At 44.4% G+C, this 14,597-nt stretch overlaps 1 protein-coding gene across 1 annotated transcript in view; it reads right to left on the minus strand.

Moving 5' to 3' along the window:
- LOC125452334 (dynein axonemal heavy chain 6-like) overlaps positions 1 to 14,597 on the minus strand; it is a 920,763-nt gene that overhangs the window by 752,823 nt on the left and 153,343 nt on the right. The window contains exons 9-11 of the mRNA XM_059645527.1: positions 14,104 to 14,242; positions 8,634 to 8,765; positions 5,845 to 6,101 (exon numbers count right to left, since the gene is read on the minus strand). Of these exons, the coding sequence (XP_059501510.1) occupies positions 5,845 to 6,101; positions 8,634 to 8,765; positions 14,104 to 14,242 (528 nt within the window). The remainder of the gene's footprint in view (positions 1 to 5,844; positions 6,102 to 8,633; positions 8,766 to 14,103; positions 14,243 to 14,597) is intronic.

Consider the following 14,597-nt stretch of genomic DNA (forward strand, 5'->3'; position numbering starts at 1 on the left):
GCCATTTATCTGGATGACATACTAATAACAGGGAAGACCAATAAAGAGCACTTGAGGAACGTGGACATTGTGCTTAAACATTTCTCCCAGGCTGGCATATATCTTACAGGGGAAAACGTACATTCCAGGCAAGTGACCGACTTGGGTTACAGTGTCAACATAACTGGGTTACACCCATTGGAAGTGAAAGTGAGGGCGATCAAAGGAGCCCCAGCTCCCATGTCTGTACCAGAGCTTAGGTCTTTCCTTGGGTTCATGAATTATTACAGGAAATTCATAAATAACCTGGCCTCCATCTTGGCTCCCTTATGCCTGATATTGGAAAAGGGCCAGCCTTGGAAATGGTCTTGTAGCCATGAAGTAGCACCGAGGAAAGTGAAAAAGGAGCTATTATCATCAAAAGTGTTGGCTGAGGCAGTGAAGCGAGACATAATGCTGACACGCAATGCCTCCCATTACAGCATCAGGGTGGTGTTGGTTCACCAGTGGCCCAATGGAGAGGAAAGTCCAATAGTGTGTGCTTCCTGGGCTTTGGCTGATGTTGAACACAAATACGCTCAGATAGAGAAGGAAGGTCTGGTGGTCATCTTTAGTGTGAGAAGCTTCCACCAGTATGGATATGGGAATTTATGGATGGGAATTTGTCATAGTAACAGATCACAACCCCCTGTTCGGGAAACAGAAGGAAGGCAAGGTGGTGCCACCCATAGCTTACGGTACAATATCGCATTGGGCCCTTATTTTCAGTGTGTAAAAGTACAAGTTAGAACACCCTCCAGGAAGCCAAATGGCTAAAACGGATGCCTTGAGCCGCCTTGCACTGGCAGATACTCCACTGGTGGTGCTTTCCATGGACAAGTCCATATTTGTCTTGAATTCCTGGGCAGCCTTCCAGTCACTGCAGACAATATCTGACTGTGGACACAAAAAGATCCTGTCCTACCAAAACTAAAACAACTGGTGGTAATGGGGGAAACAGAAGGACCATCTGAACCTAGTGAGACCAGATCACTGTAGAGCATGGCATATTACTATGGGGAGCAAGGGTGATGGTCCTGAGTAAAGGTCACTGCCAGATACTGACTGAACTCCACCCCGGGTCATCCAGGGCTTTCCAAGGTAAAGATGCTGGCAAGAAGTTATATCTGGTGGCAAGGTTGGATGCCAACATAGCTGCATTGGCGGGGCTGTGCCCAGAGTAACAACAAGCATAAAAATTGTCACCAGTAAACCACTCCCAACCCCCACATTCATGGAAATGGCTGGGAAAACCCTGGACTCTGTTGCATGTCAACTATGCCGGTCCTTTCATGGGTTAAATTTTCCTGGTCATTGTGAACGCCCAGCCAAAGTGGTTGGATGTCCATAGAGTTTGTTTGGCAAACTCAGGGATGGCGATTGAGAAGCTGCAAGCATCGTTTTCAATACACGGACTCCCGGTTATATCTGTCATAGAAAATGGGAAGTCATTTACCAGCAGAGAATTTGAACATTTCCCAAAGTTAAATGGCATTCAGCATGTAAGGACAGTTCCATACCATCCATTGTCCAAGCATCTAACAGAAAGGGTGGTCCAAACGTTGAAAGCAGGCTTAAGAAACAGCCTAAAGCGTCAATTGATACGAAACTGTCCCAGTTCCTGTTCGATTATAGGACCACCCCACACAACAACAGGGGTAGCTCCAAAACAGTTACTGATGGGCAGAAGACTCTGCATCAGGGTAAACCTGATATTTCCAGACAAGGTGGTGAAATGGAAGCAGAAGCACCGACGCTGGCCATATGCCGCCTCTAAGTGTGAGAGACAATTTAGTTCAGGGGATGAAATTTGATACTGGAATCATGGAAATAGCACTGCTTGGGTATGAGGTGAGGTTGACTCGAGTTCAGGTCCTGTGACTTACAAAGTTTGGGTAGGTGATGTAGTACACGGCAAACACGTGGATCACCTAAAAGCCGTCACCTCACCATCAGGACAGGAGAAAAACATATTTGGCTCCTCAGAACAACCCGAAGGCCTATCCAAATTCACAGGTGATCCCCCTCCATCTAGTGTCAAACAAACCTCAGAGTCCAAGATGGATACAGCCTCTATACAGTCACCACTGGAAGAAGGGGAGGAAACTCCACTGAAATGCTTCGGATACAAGAAGCAGGCTACAGTCCAGTACCTGTCAACCATGGCAGAGTCTGAATTAGAGGAACCGGACTTGTGGAGAAAACATCACAGGTAAAGCTACAAGCCAAAGGCTAGGCCTACATCCCCAAACTTGGGTGGCGAGAGGGGATGTAGTGATTGGAACCAGGTTGACCTTGTTGACTACGAGATCATTGATTGAGGTTGTTAACCTGGGCCAATCAGAAAAGACATGGATGTCCAATATATCCAGCAGATTAGAATCTCATCAATTCAGGCAACTGACTCCGAGCTGGCTGGTCACAGCCAGTGTATTGTGTATAAGTAAACAAAGGGAGACTTGGTGATGGGATACCGGCCTCTGTGCAGTTATTTCACTAATGGTCCTATAAAATGGCTTGAGGTTTTCCTTAATCCTATCTGCCCAAGATATTTCATGGCTCTTCTTTACCCCCAATTTCTTTTTTTAAGCACTCCTTACACTCTCTAAACTTTTGAAGGGCCTCCCCTATTTTAATGCACTATACCTAATACATGCTTCCTTCTTTTTTTTCATAAAACTCTCAATATCCCTTGACAACCAGAGTTCCCTGGATTTGCTGCCCTTGTCCTTTACTTCAACGAAAGTGCTGACCCTGAGTTCTCACTATGTTACATGTAAAAGACTCCCACTTTCCAAATATAGGCATACCTGCATGTAGCTGCTCCTAGCTAAGTTTGTCAGATTCTGTCCCATAGTATTGAAATTGGCCTTCCTTAATTTAGACACAACTTCTGTACTATCTTTATCCCTTCTCATAAGGGCTGAAACTTACAGAGTTATGGTCTCTATCTTCAAAATGTTCATCCACTGACATGTTAACCACTTTAATTGATGCATTTCATTGACAGCCATTCGAACTGTTGGGAGAATTGTTTCCTTGAAGTGGTTTTCGAATTAATATTTGTATTTTCATGGTTTAATGGACATTTCATGGATGTGCCAGTGTTATTACATGGTTCCCACCCTGCCTTCAAATTCACTTGGTCTATCTCAGACATCTCACTCCCCTTTCTTGACCTCTCCGTTTCCATTTCTGGTGACAGTTTACGGACCGATGTTTCCTATAAACCCACAGACTCCCATAGCTACCTGGGCTACACCTTCTCTCAACCTGTGTCCTGCAAAAGCTGCATCCCATTTTCCCAATTCCTCCTTCACTTTCACATCTGCTCTGACAAGAAGACGTTCCACTCCCAAACAACCCAGATGTTTGCCTTTTTCAAACAACACTATTTTCTTCTCAGCCAGACAGCCCTCCACTGTGCCTCCTCCATTGCCACTTATCAGCTCTAAACCTTACCCCTCCATATATAAAGATAGGGCTCCCCCTTGTCCACACTTTCTACCCCACCAGCCTCTGCATCCAATGTATCATCTTCAAACATTTCCACAAAATCCAATTGAACCACACCGCCTGGAACATCTTCCACTCCCTACCTCTCTCAGCCCTCTGCAAGGACCATTCCCTTCACCACTGCTTAGTTCATGCCACAGTCCCCAACAACCACTCCCACCACCCCCATCCCCTGTTTCCCTCCCCCGTACCTTTCATTGTAATCATAAAAGATGCCACACCTCCCACACACCACCTCCCTCTCCTCCATCAGGGCCCTAAACAGTCCTTCCAGGTGAGACAGAGCTTCACCTGCCTCTCCTCCAACCTAGTCTACTGTATCCGGTACTCCTGACGTGGTCTTCTCGACATTGAGGAGGCCAAATGCAGACTAGATGACCATTTCATTGAGCATCTTTACCTAGCTTGTAATGGCCAGCCTAACCTCCCAGTCACCACCCATTTCAACTCTGCCCCCACTCCCCCTCCGACGTGTCTGTCCTCATCTTCCTCCAGTGTTACAGTCAATCAGATCGCAATGAGGAACAAATTTGCTGCCTGGGTATCCTGCAGCCTGGAGGACTTAACATTGAGTTCTCTAATTTCAAATCACCTTCTGGCCCATTCCCCAGATCCCTTTCCAGCTCCGTCTCCTCTCTTCCGTTCCAGCTACCAACCAGATTCACCCCTCCCACTGACCAGTCAGGTCAACCTACTACCGGTGCCCACCTATCATCACCACTTCACTACCCTCCCTCCCCCTTTATCTGCCCGTACCCCCACATCCATTCCTGAAGAAAGATAATACCTGAAACACTGACTTCTCCTCCTCCAGATGCTGCCTGGCTTGCTGTGTTTTTCCAGCCTCCTGTTTGTCTATCTTTTTACAGGGTTTGTTTGTTCAGTCCTTCAGGAATACTGGAAGAATGGGCAGGGGAGGTATGTTGGGATGTGGGGAGTTAGAAAGGGAATGACGTGTATGGAATGGTCATGGTGGTATAAAAGATGCACAGGGTGCATGGGGGGAATTGACTATAACAGAAATTTTGAGAACTAGTTCGGTATTTAATGAGGGTGGACCTTCCAACATGCCAGTCTCAGTATCCACCTGTTGACAATGCCACCTCAGGCCTGCTTCAAGTGGAGGCAGGTCAATTTCCAAACTGTGCATGCTCCTTTGAGAGAGAGAGAGCCAGGATCATAGAAAATTCTCAGCTCCTGCTTCTCATCTCAAAGATGCAAATCTGAGCCATTAACTATGGTTTCTGTCTGCACAGATGCTGCCAGACCTGTTGAGTATTTCCAACATTTTGGCTTTTATTTCAGATTTACATTACTCTCAGTATTTTGCTACTGTATCATTGGCTCTCTGATGCTTTTCCACGTGAGCATACAACTTAAACCATGCAGCTCATCAAGCCAGATCTGCTATTCAATAAGATCATGCCTGATCTGATTGTAACCTCAAAACCACATTCCCACTTGCCCATAATAACCTTTCACTCCTTTGCTTCACAGGAATCTTTCTACTTCTGTCTTTAAAATATTCAAGGGGCCTACTTGAGTAGACTCTGCTACCTCTTCAGGGAGAGTTCCAAAGACTGATTACTCTCAGAGAGAAAATATTTTGTATAATTTCTGTTATAAATGGGAAAACTGTGATTTTTAAACTGCCATCAATTGAGTAAGGGTAATTAGCCAGAACCCTTGAGGGACCATAATTAACCTTTCAGTTGAAGAGAAATAAGCAGTTATCTAGCTTGAAGAGTACTATTTTATGCCAAGTAATGGGCAATATTGCCTCCATGATCTACCACAACATGTGCAACATGACATACATATCATCCTACACTACACTGTATCAATGTAACTGACTGAGCTAACCCACATCTGCAGTCATTAATGAAACCAATGAATAGCTGAAGACCCAGTTTAGTTTCATGTTAGAATCACTTCCCTTCAATTAGAGTCTATCCATCCCTTCTACCATCCATGAATTTAAGGACTGGGCCATGGGCTTCCTTTCAATTGCTCCTGCCACATGGTTTGCAAATTTCCTCTGTGGTTAGGACAGTTAACAAGGAGACTTTCACACTTATTGTAGATATTGGAAGGATTTTTGGTCTGGTAATCACCCTGTTTGGCCCCATTATGAACACAACCTGGGATCTGATGTTAACACATAGCTTCTTGTTCAAAGTTAAAGATGTCAACACTGCACCAAAGGATCTCCTCCAATTTGAGTACAAAACCATTAACCCAATTCTTATGTTCTACTTGCTAACAACCTCAACAGTCAGAAGCAATAGAGACTAAGCTTTCACTCCTTACCTCAGTAATTCCTCATTTCTTTTCTCATCTGTTGAGATCTCCATGTATGAATCTGTCAGGGCATCCAGTAATAGTTGGACCGCAGTTTTAACCAGGCGACAGATTAGCTCCTGAAACAGGTAGTCCACTAGCTTCAGGAACTTGAAGAACACTGCAAGGAGTGGTCTCGGCTCTATAATTTCAGTAAATGTTGACCTCTCAGATGAATCAGCATGTTCTGCTGGGAATACATTACCAAATCCCTCCACTTTGGCTTTCTGCAGAGTTAATTAAGAAGAAGTACAAAGAATATATATTAAAATTGCCTTTCCATTAATTTTGGGGGAATATTTGCCTTACATTTTCAAACTGAAGTAAGGAAAATTCCTTTTGGTCTCTCATGTTGTCAGCTGAAGTTATTTAAATGTTTTGGTCCTTTCAAAATGACAAAAGAAACTTTCACTTGAGAAAGAAAAATGTTATCTCCTCCTAAAGTGCCATGATTGACAGGTTATCTAGCAGTGAAAGAAATGTTACCTGTTTGTTTCACTTTCCCAGGGTTTCCTATTATAGCTGAGTCTATTATCAATGTTTGACTGAGTTTCAAAAGATGGAGGATCTAGAAGAAGGCGTCACATATGATTTAGGGGCAGGAGCAGGCTATTCAAACCCTGGATAACAAAAGTGTGGAGCTGGATGAACACAGCAGGCCAAGCAGCATCTCAGGAGCACAAAAGCTGACGTTTCGGGCCTAGACCCTTCATCAGAGAGGGGGAAGGGGAGAGAGTTCTGGAATAAATAGGGAGAGGGGGGAGGCGGACCGAAGATGGAGAGAAAAGAAGATAGGTAGAGAGGAGAGTATAGGTGAGGAGGTAGGGAGGGGATAGGTCAGTCCAGGGAAGATGGACAGATCAAGGAGGCGGGATGAGGTGGTAGGTAGGAAATGGAGGTGCGGCTGAGGTGGAGGAAGGGATGTGTGAGAGGAAGAACAGGTTAGAGAAGCAGAGACAGGCTGGGCTGGTTTTGGGATGCAGTGGGGGAAGGGGGGATTTTGAAGCTTGTGAAGTCCACATTGATACCATATGGCTGCAGGGTTCCCAGGCGGAATATGAGTTGCTGTTCTTGCAACCTTCGGGTGGCATCATTGTGGCACTGCAGGAGGCCCATGATGGACATGTCATCTGAGGAATGGGAGGGGGAGTTGAAATGGTTTGCGACTGGGAGGTGCAGTTGTTTGTTGCAAACTGAGCGGAGGTGATCTGCAAAGTGGTCCCCAAGTCTCCGTTTGGTGTCCCCAATGTAAAGGAAGCCACACCGGGTGCAATGGATACAATATACCACATTGGCAGATGTGCAGGTGAACAGCAACTCATATTCCGCTTGGGAACCCTGCAGCCCAATGGTATCAATGTGGACTTCACAAGCTTCAAAATCCCCCCTTCCTCCACTGCATCACAACACCAGCCCAGCCTGTCTCTGCTTCCCTAACATGTTCTTCCTCTCACCCATCCCTTCCTCCATCTCAAGCCGCACCTCCATTTCCTACCTACCACCTCATCCCACCTCCTTGACCTGTCCATCTTCCCTGGACTGACCTATCCCCTCCCTACCTCCTCACCTGTACTCTCCTCTCTACGCATCTTGTTTTCTCTCCATCTTCGGTCCGCCTCTCCCTCTCTCCCTATTTATTCCAGTTCCCTCTCCCCATCCCCCTCTCTGATGAAGGGTCTAGGCCCGAAACGTCAGCTTTTGTGCTCCTGAGATGCTGCTTGGCCTGCTGTGTTCATCCAGCCTCACATTTTATAATCTTGGATTCTCCAGCATCTGCAGTTCCCATTATCACTATTCAAACCCTGGAGCTGCTCTGTCATTCAATAAGATCATAGTTGATCTGATTGTCACCTCAAATCTGCATTCCCATCTGGTCTAAGGCCTTAGGATATAGAGTAGACCTTTAAGGCTGTGATGTGAAGAAATTTTTCACTTTGACGAGTTGACCCTGTGGAATTTTCTACCACTACCAGTGGAGGACACATCCCTGAATTTCTGGACTTCTAGATTTCTGTATCAAAGGATATGGCTAGGGGCAAACATGTATAAGTATTGAGATAGATGATCAGTCATAATCGTGTTGAGTAGTGGAATGGGTTCAATAGGCCAAATGGCCCAACCTTGTTCCTATCTCCATACTTTAACCTAATAAAGTGTCTCCTGGATCACCTATTGGAGTTAGTCATAGAATCATAGAGATGTACAGCACAGAAACATACCCCTCAGTGAAACACATCTTTGCTGACCAGATATTCGAAATTAATCGAGTCTTATTTGCCAGCATTTGGCCCATTAAAAAAGGATATTCTTGATGGCCTCTGTTTTTTAATTAACTATTTTATTAAGTAAGGGGTACAAATCAAAAAGAGCAAATTGAGCCTAGTAAGCTGTGATAGAATGGAAGAACAAACTGCAGGGACTAGTTGTATCAGTGATAATGGGAATTGCAGATGCAGTCGGTCTAGGCCCGAAACGTCAGCTTTTGTGCTCCTGAGATGCTGCTTGGCCTGCTGTGTTCATCCAGCCCCACACTTTATTATGCAGGGACTAGTTGACCTATTCCTATGCTTTTTATTGAGACTAACTTGCTGTGGATAAACTGCCTGAGTCACAACTGATTGCAACGTCCTTACTGACCTCTGGAGCCGTTCACTGTCTTTTCTGTTTATATTGCACAGCTTTTCCAAAGGGACTTACAACTAGTTGCAGTTTACAAGTTGAAGCCAGGGCAAGAAGGTGATTACAAGCAGCATAATTACCTCCAGACAGGTTTCTTTGACAGACTGAATGATTTTGTATCTGAGTTCACAAAGCTGCTTCAATGCATAGTTACACTGTTCGGACTGGATTTCAGCAAACTCCTCACACGAGTAGGTATTTGTTTTGTCCAACTGAAAGTGAAAAACATAAAATTGATGATAAAAATTCCACAGAATCATCTCAGACAGCGTTCACTCTCTCAGATTAGAGGTGCAGTTTGGAGAACAGACGGTTGGATGTGATCTTTTCACTTTCTCCATCATCCTAAACATATCCACATCTAGAAAAACAAAGTATTCCCAATTCAATTCAAACTGGACTCTCAAATTCCTATTTACATAGAACATAGACCATTACAGCTCAGTACAGGCCCTTCGGCCCTCGATGTTGTGCCGACCTGTCATACCGATCTCAAGCCCATCCAACCTACACTATTCCATGTACATCCATATGCTTATCCAATGGCGACTTAAATGTACCTGAAGTTGGCGAATCTACTACCGTTGCAGGCAAAGCGTTCCATTCCCTTACTACTCTCTGAGTAAAGAAACTACCTGACATCTGTCCTATATCTTTCACCCCTCAATTTAAAGCTATGCCCCCTCGTGCTCGCCGTCACCAGCTTTCCAGCCTTCTTTATCTTTCTGTACCCATTGATTGACTCCTGTACCCACACCTCCAACTTTGACATTATAGTCCCCAATAAAACAATTACTCTCTCTCAGTCTGGTCATACCCAGTACAGTGTCTGCCTGCTTTCTCTGAGGTTTAAGGAACACAGGCCTGAACAAAGTGGCAGACAATGGTCTGGTCATTCACTGCTGTATCGGGATGGAGAACACAAAGATTCATTGGGTCCTGTTCTCATTCGAGAAAGGTGTTCATCACTCCACAGTCATCCCAGATGCAAAGTGTACCCTTGGCATCTTTCTCCCATGGCAAGCTGCCTTCTGAAGCCTCTCCACCATTGCCTCCAAGAACAAATGTGAGGAGCTCATGTTTCTATTTCTCATGAAGATTGAGACAATTCAATCATTTCCATTCCTCCCTGGGTCCACAATCACCCTCTAAAGTTTCTAGTCCTGAACGTATTTCTTTCTTTAGTTTCTTTGCTGTCTCCCTTTATCCATTTACAAGCTCATCTTGCCCATTGTTGCTGTTCCTTTCTTCCTTATTTCTCATAGGCTACTGGCTACTGGTTCTCTTGTAAATTGACGATAGTTCTCTCCTCATGTTCTATCCTTTTCTCCTTCAAAATCTGCCACCATCACCTCTCGAAGAAAATGACTCTTGACCCCATCATTCTTGCAAACAAATGGCCTGTCTCCAAGGTCCCTTTTTTCATCAAAGTCAAAAAATGTGCTGTTCCTTCCCAAATATGTGCCCATCTTTTCAAAGAACCATACAATCCCTACAGTGTGGAACCAGGCCATTCAGTCCATCAAGTCCACACTGACCCCCCAAAGAGCAACCCTGCTAGATCTACTCCACTATACAGCATTTTCCATGGTTAACCCATTTAGCCTGTACATTCCTAGGCACTGTGGGCGATTTAGCATGGCCAAACCACGTGCACATCCTTGGGCCGTGGGAGGAAACTGGAGCACCTGGAGGAAGCCCACACAGACACAGGAAGAATGTGCAAACTCCACACAGTCACCTGAGGCTGGAATAAAACCCAGGTCCCTAGCGCTGTAAGGCAGTAGTGCTGACCACTGAGCCACCGTACTTTCCATTTCCATGTTCAAATCCTTCCAATCAGGTTTCTATCCACATCACAGTATTGAAATGGCCCTTAACAAAGGGCATTCTATGCCCTATTGTCCTTCACAACATTGACACAATTCATTATGCAATCCTCCAACGTCTCTCCACGGTCACCTGTCTGGGTGGGGCAGCACGCACCTGGTTTGAAATATCCACACGCAAGTGAATGGCTGTCAATAGATTCTCATCCGGATGATGAACATGAGTTCGGCTGGCCTACAGGACCCTCTCTGTTTCTTATCTGTATGCTGCCAGTCAATGATATCATTCCAAAAAGCATGTCAGTTTTCACACATATGCATCTAGCTCAACCTTACCACCCTCTGTCCTAACCCTCCTACTGCTCAAAATGGCTGGGCTGCTTATTGACAAACCATTACAATATGAGCAGAAAGTTACTTCACTTAAACATACGGAAGACTGAAGTCACTGCTTTTGTTTTCCATCATAAGCTCCACACTCTAGAGGCTGACACCATTTCTCTCTCTGACAACGAACTGCCTGAGGCTGAACCAGACAATTTGCAACTTCAGTGCCATGCTTGAACCTGAGGTACGCTTTCAAGAGAGATACCTCTGTAACATGCCTATTTCATTGCCTCATTCTTTCCTCTGTTGAAACACTCCTCATGTCTTGGCTATCTTTAGACTTGGGGCGGCACGGTGGCTCAGTGGTTAACACTGCAGCCTCACAGCACCAGGGACCCAGGTTCAATTCCAGCCTCCGGTAACTGTTTGTGTGGAGTTTGCACATTCTCCCCCTGTCAGGGTAGGTTTCCTCCGAGTGCTCCAGTTTCCTCCCACAGTCCAAAGATGTGCAGGCTAGGTGGATCAGCCAAGCTAAATTGCCTGTTGTGTTCAGGGGTGTGAGGGTTATGGGGGGATGGGTCTGGGTGGGATGTTCCAATGGGTGGTGCGAACTTGTTGGGCCAAAGGGCCTGTTTCCACATTAGGTAATCTAATCTTGACTATTCCAATGCATGCCTGGTCAACCTTCCAAATTTCTATAGTCCAGAAACTTGAAGTCACCCAAAACCCTATTGCTTGTGTTTTAACTTACAGCATGCTAATACGAGCCACATGGCAAAGGATCATTGGGTGAACACGGAAATGAGTAGCTGAATTCAAGGTTATAGGATGTGAAAATTGGGAGCAGAGCAATGGAGTGCAGTGGTCATGAAGTAACGAAAGCGCAAATGATTATTTCAATAGCAGATATGTTGAAGAAGGGGTGGAAATAGACAATAATGGGAGGTGGATGTTGGTGGTCATGGTGATGGAGAGAACATAGGGCCACAAGCTCAGTTTATTATCAAATAGGATGTCAAGGTGGCAAATGTGGATCTCCAGCTCTTCATGTGGATGGCAGAAGGAGTAGTGAAGGTTTAGGGTTGGGTGGGGAAGGAAAGTATGAAATGACATGTAGGCCAACAGCCTATTCATGGAGTTACTATTAGTGAACAAAGGTGAAACAAAGCACCAGGCCTGTTAATAAGACATCTACAGTTCTTGTGTGTCATTTTGAGTATTAACTGGGTTTTACATTAATGATAATTCCTTTACTCATTAACGTTTCATCATTGTTCTTTCTTCCCTCTGGACAATTTTTTGAAGTATTCTTCGGAAATAGAGTGATCAAGTCTGCTGCTGAACCCGTGAATCAATAAAATAACTATTGTGCAGTGAGCTGTTATGGGCATTATATTAACATTTATCCAATCCATTGAAATCTTTCCCTCAACAAGGAAATTTTGGAATATAATAACAAATGGATCCACTATCTCTGCTGCTGCTTCCTTTAAAAGCCTTGGATGTAGGCCATCAGGCCCTGGGGACTTCTCTGACTTTGATCCCAATAGTTAGCTCGATAATTTTTCCCCAGTGATGACGATTGTTCTAAGTTCCTCCCTTTCTACAACCTCTGCATCACCTGATACTATTGGGATGGTACTGACATTCTCCATCATGAACACTGATACAAAATATTAATTTAGCATCCTCACCATGCCTGTGTTCCTCAACATTATTTCCCCAGTCTTGTTCTCCAATGGGCCAATATTCATTTCTCTTTTATATTAGAACATAGAACATAGAACATTACAGCACAGTACAGGCCCTTCGGCCCTCGATGTTGTGCCGACCTGTCATACCGATCTGAAGCCCATCTAACCTACACTATTCCATGTACGTCCATATGCTTGTCCATTCTTACAGAATATTGTTACGGAAATTTTGGTATCTGCTTTTATGTTTGTGTTAGTTTACTTCAGTAATTTACCTTTGCTCATTTTATTTTTTTTGTAACTCTTTGTTGAACTTTAGAAGTTTCTTTCGGCCTGCCAGTCATCTTTGCAATTTATTACAGTTAGGAGGAATTAAAAATCTCCTTCAAAATCTGCCACCACACATCATTGATCTTGCCATTTAGTCTTCATGCCCGGCCCAAAGGCCTTTGAATCTGCTGGGCCAAATCTGTCCTCATGCCTTCATAATTACCTTTGTTTAACTCCAGAACAGTAGTGGTGGACATTTGAACAACTAGCAGGTGGAGGAGGAAGAAGCTTCTCATATATCTCCATCCTTAATGATGGGGAGCCCTACCCATCAGCGCAAAATAGAAGGATGAAGCATATGCATGCACTTTCAGTCAAAAGTACTAAGAGGACGATACACTTCAATCTCCTCCTGGTGCCCAACGGGGGAGACAATGGCCTAGCGGTATTATCGCTGGACTGTTAATCCAGATAATGTTCTGGGGATAATAAAATGTGAGGCTGTATGAACACAGCAGGCCCAGCAGCATCTCAGGAGCACAAAAGCTGACGTTTCGAGCCTAGACCCTCCATCAGACCCTCTGATGAAGGGTCTAGGCCCGAAACGTCAGCTTTTGTGCTCCTGAGATGCTGCTGGGCCTGTTGTGTTCATCCAGCCTCGCATTTTATTATCTTGGATTCTCCAGCATCTGCAGTTCCCATTATCACTAATGTTCTGGGGACCTGGGTTTGAATCCTGCCATGCCAGATGATGGAATTTGAATTCAATAAATATCTGGAATTAAGAATCTAACAATGGCTGTGAATCCATTGTTGATTGTCGGGAAAAACCCATCTGGCTCACTAATATCCTTTAGGGAAGGAAACTGTTGTCCTTACCTGGTCTGGTCTACATGTGACTCCAGACCCATACTAATGTGATTGGCTTTTAACTGCCCTCTGGGCAATTAAGGATGGACAATAAATGCTGCATAGCCAGAGGTGTTCTTGTCCCATGAATGAATAATGAAAAAAAAACTGATCTGATGAAGGATCACTGGATTCAAGATGTTTAGCTCATCTTTTTCTCTCTTTTACACAACAATGCGGAGAAGTGTCCAAGTTTGGAGTGCCAAGCGATTATCCATCATCTCTTCCAGAGGTTCCCACCATCATAGGTGCCAGTCTTTACCAATTCAATCCACACTACATGATATCAAGTTGTGGTACTACTAAGCTATAACTCCTTCGGTATTCCTTTCTTTTTTGCCCATCTGAGTCTCATTCAGTTTGAGGTCTTATCTGAAAAGCAGCATCTCTGCTGCTTGCAATGCTCCCTCAATGCTGTAATAGGCAGGGAACGTCAGCCTGGATTTTGTGCTTAAGCCCCTGGTATGAGGTTTGAACTTTCTTATGAAGAAGCAACAGAGATACACAATTAGCAGACATACCTTCACAAAGACAATGGCATTTTCACCAGTTCCCAGACCTCCGTTGCTAGAGCTGGCATTTTCACACAAAGCGCGGATATAATATAGGCAACGTCGAAAGATTTCATCAGCAAAAAACAGTTGCTTCATAATAATCATCCTGGCAAACAAAAACAGAATCCATAAGTGAAGATGGGAATGTAAAAAAAGGAAAGAAATGCTTAGATAGAGAAGACTTTTCAGAGGGCAGAGCTGAGGCAAAGTGAAGGCTTTACTTTCCATCTTAAAGTTTTGTTTTTGGATATTGTTAGAAATGGAGAATTTTAGCCATAAGGAAAGTTTGAAAAGAACAGGCTGATTTTTTTGGAACAGAAAAATTTGATGTGAAGTATAACTGCATAAAGCAAGTTATGAGGGGCCTGAATCAAGCAGATAGAGAAGACTTATTTCCCTTGGCAGAAAGGTTAATAGCCAAGGGGCATTGTGCAAAGTAACTAGCAGAAGAATTAGACAGA

The sequence above is a fragment of the Stegostoma tigrinum genome, chromosome 4 (genome assembly GCF_030684315.1).
Source record: "Stegostoma tigrinum isolate sSteTig4 chromosome 4, sSteTig4.hap1, whole genome shotgun sequence".
In the NCBI taxonomy this organism is placed as follows: Eukaryota; Metazoa; Chordata; class Chondrichthyes; order Orectolobiformes; family Stegostomatidae; genus Stegostoma; species Stegostoma tigrinum.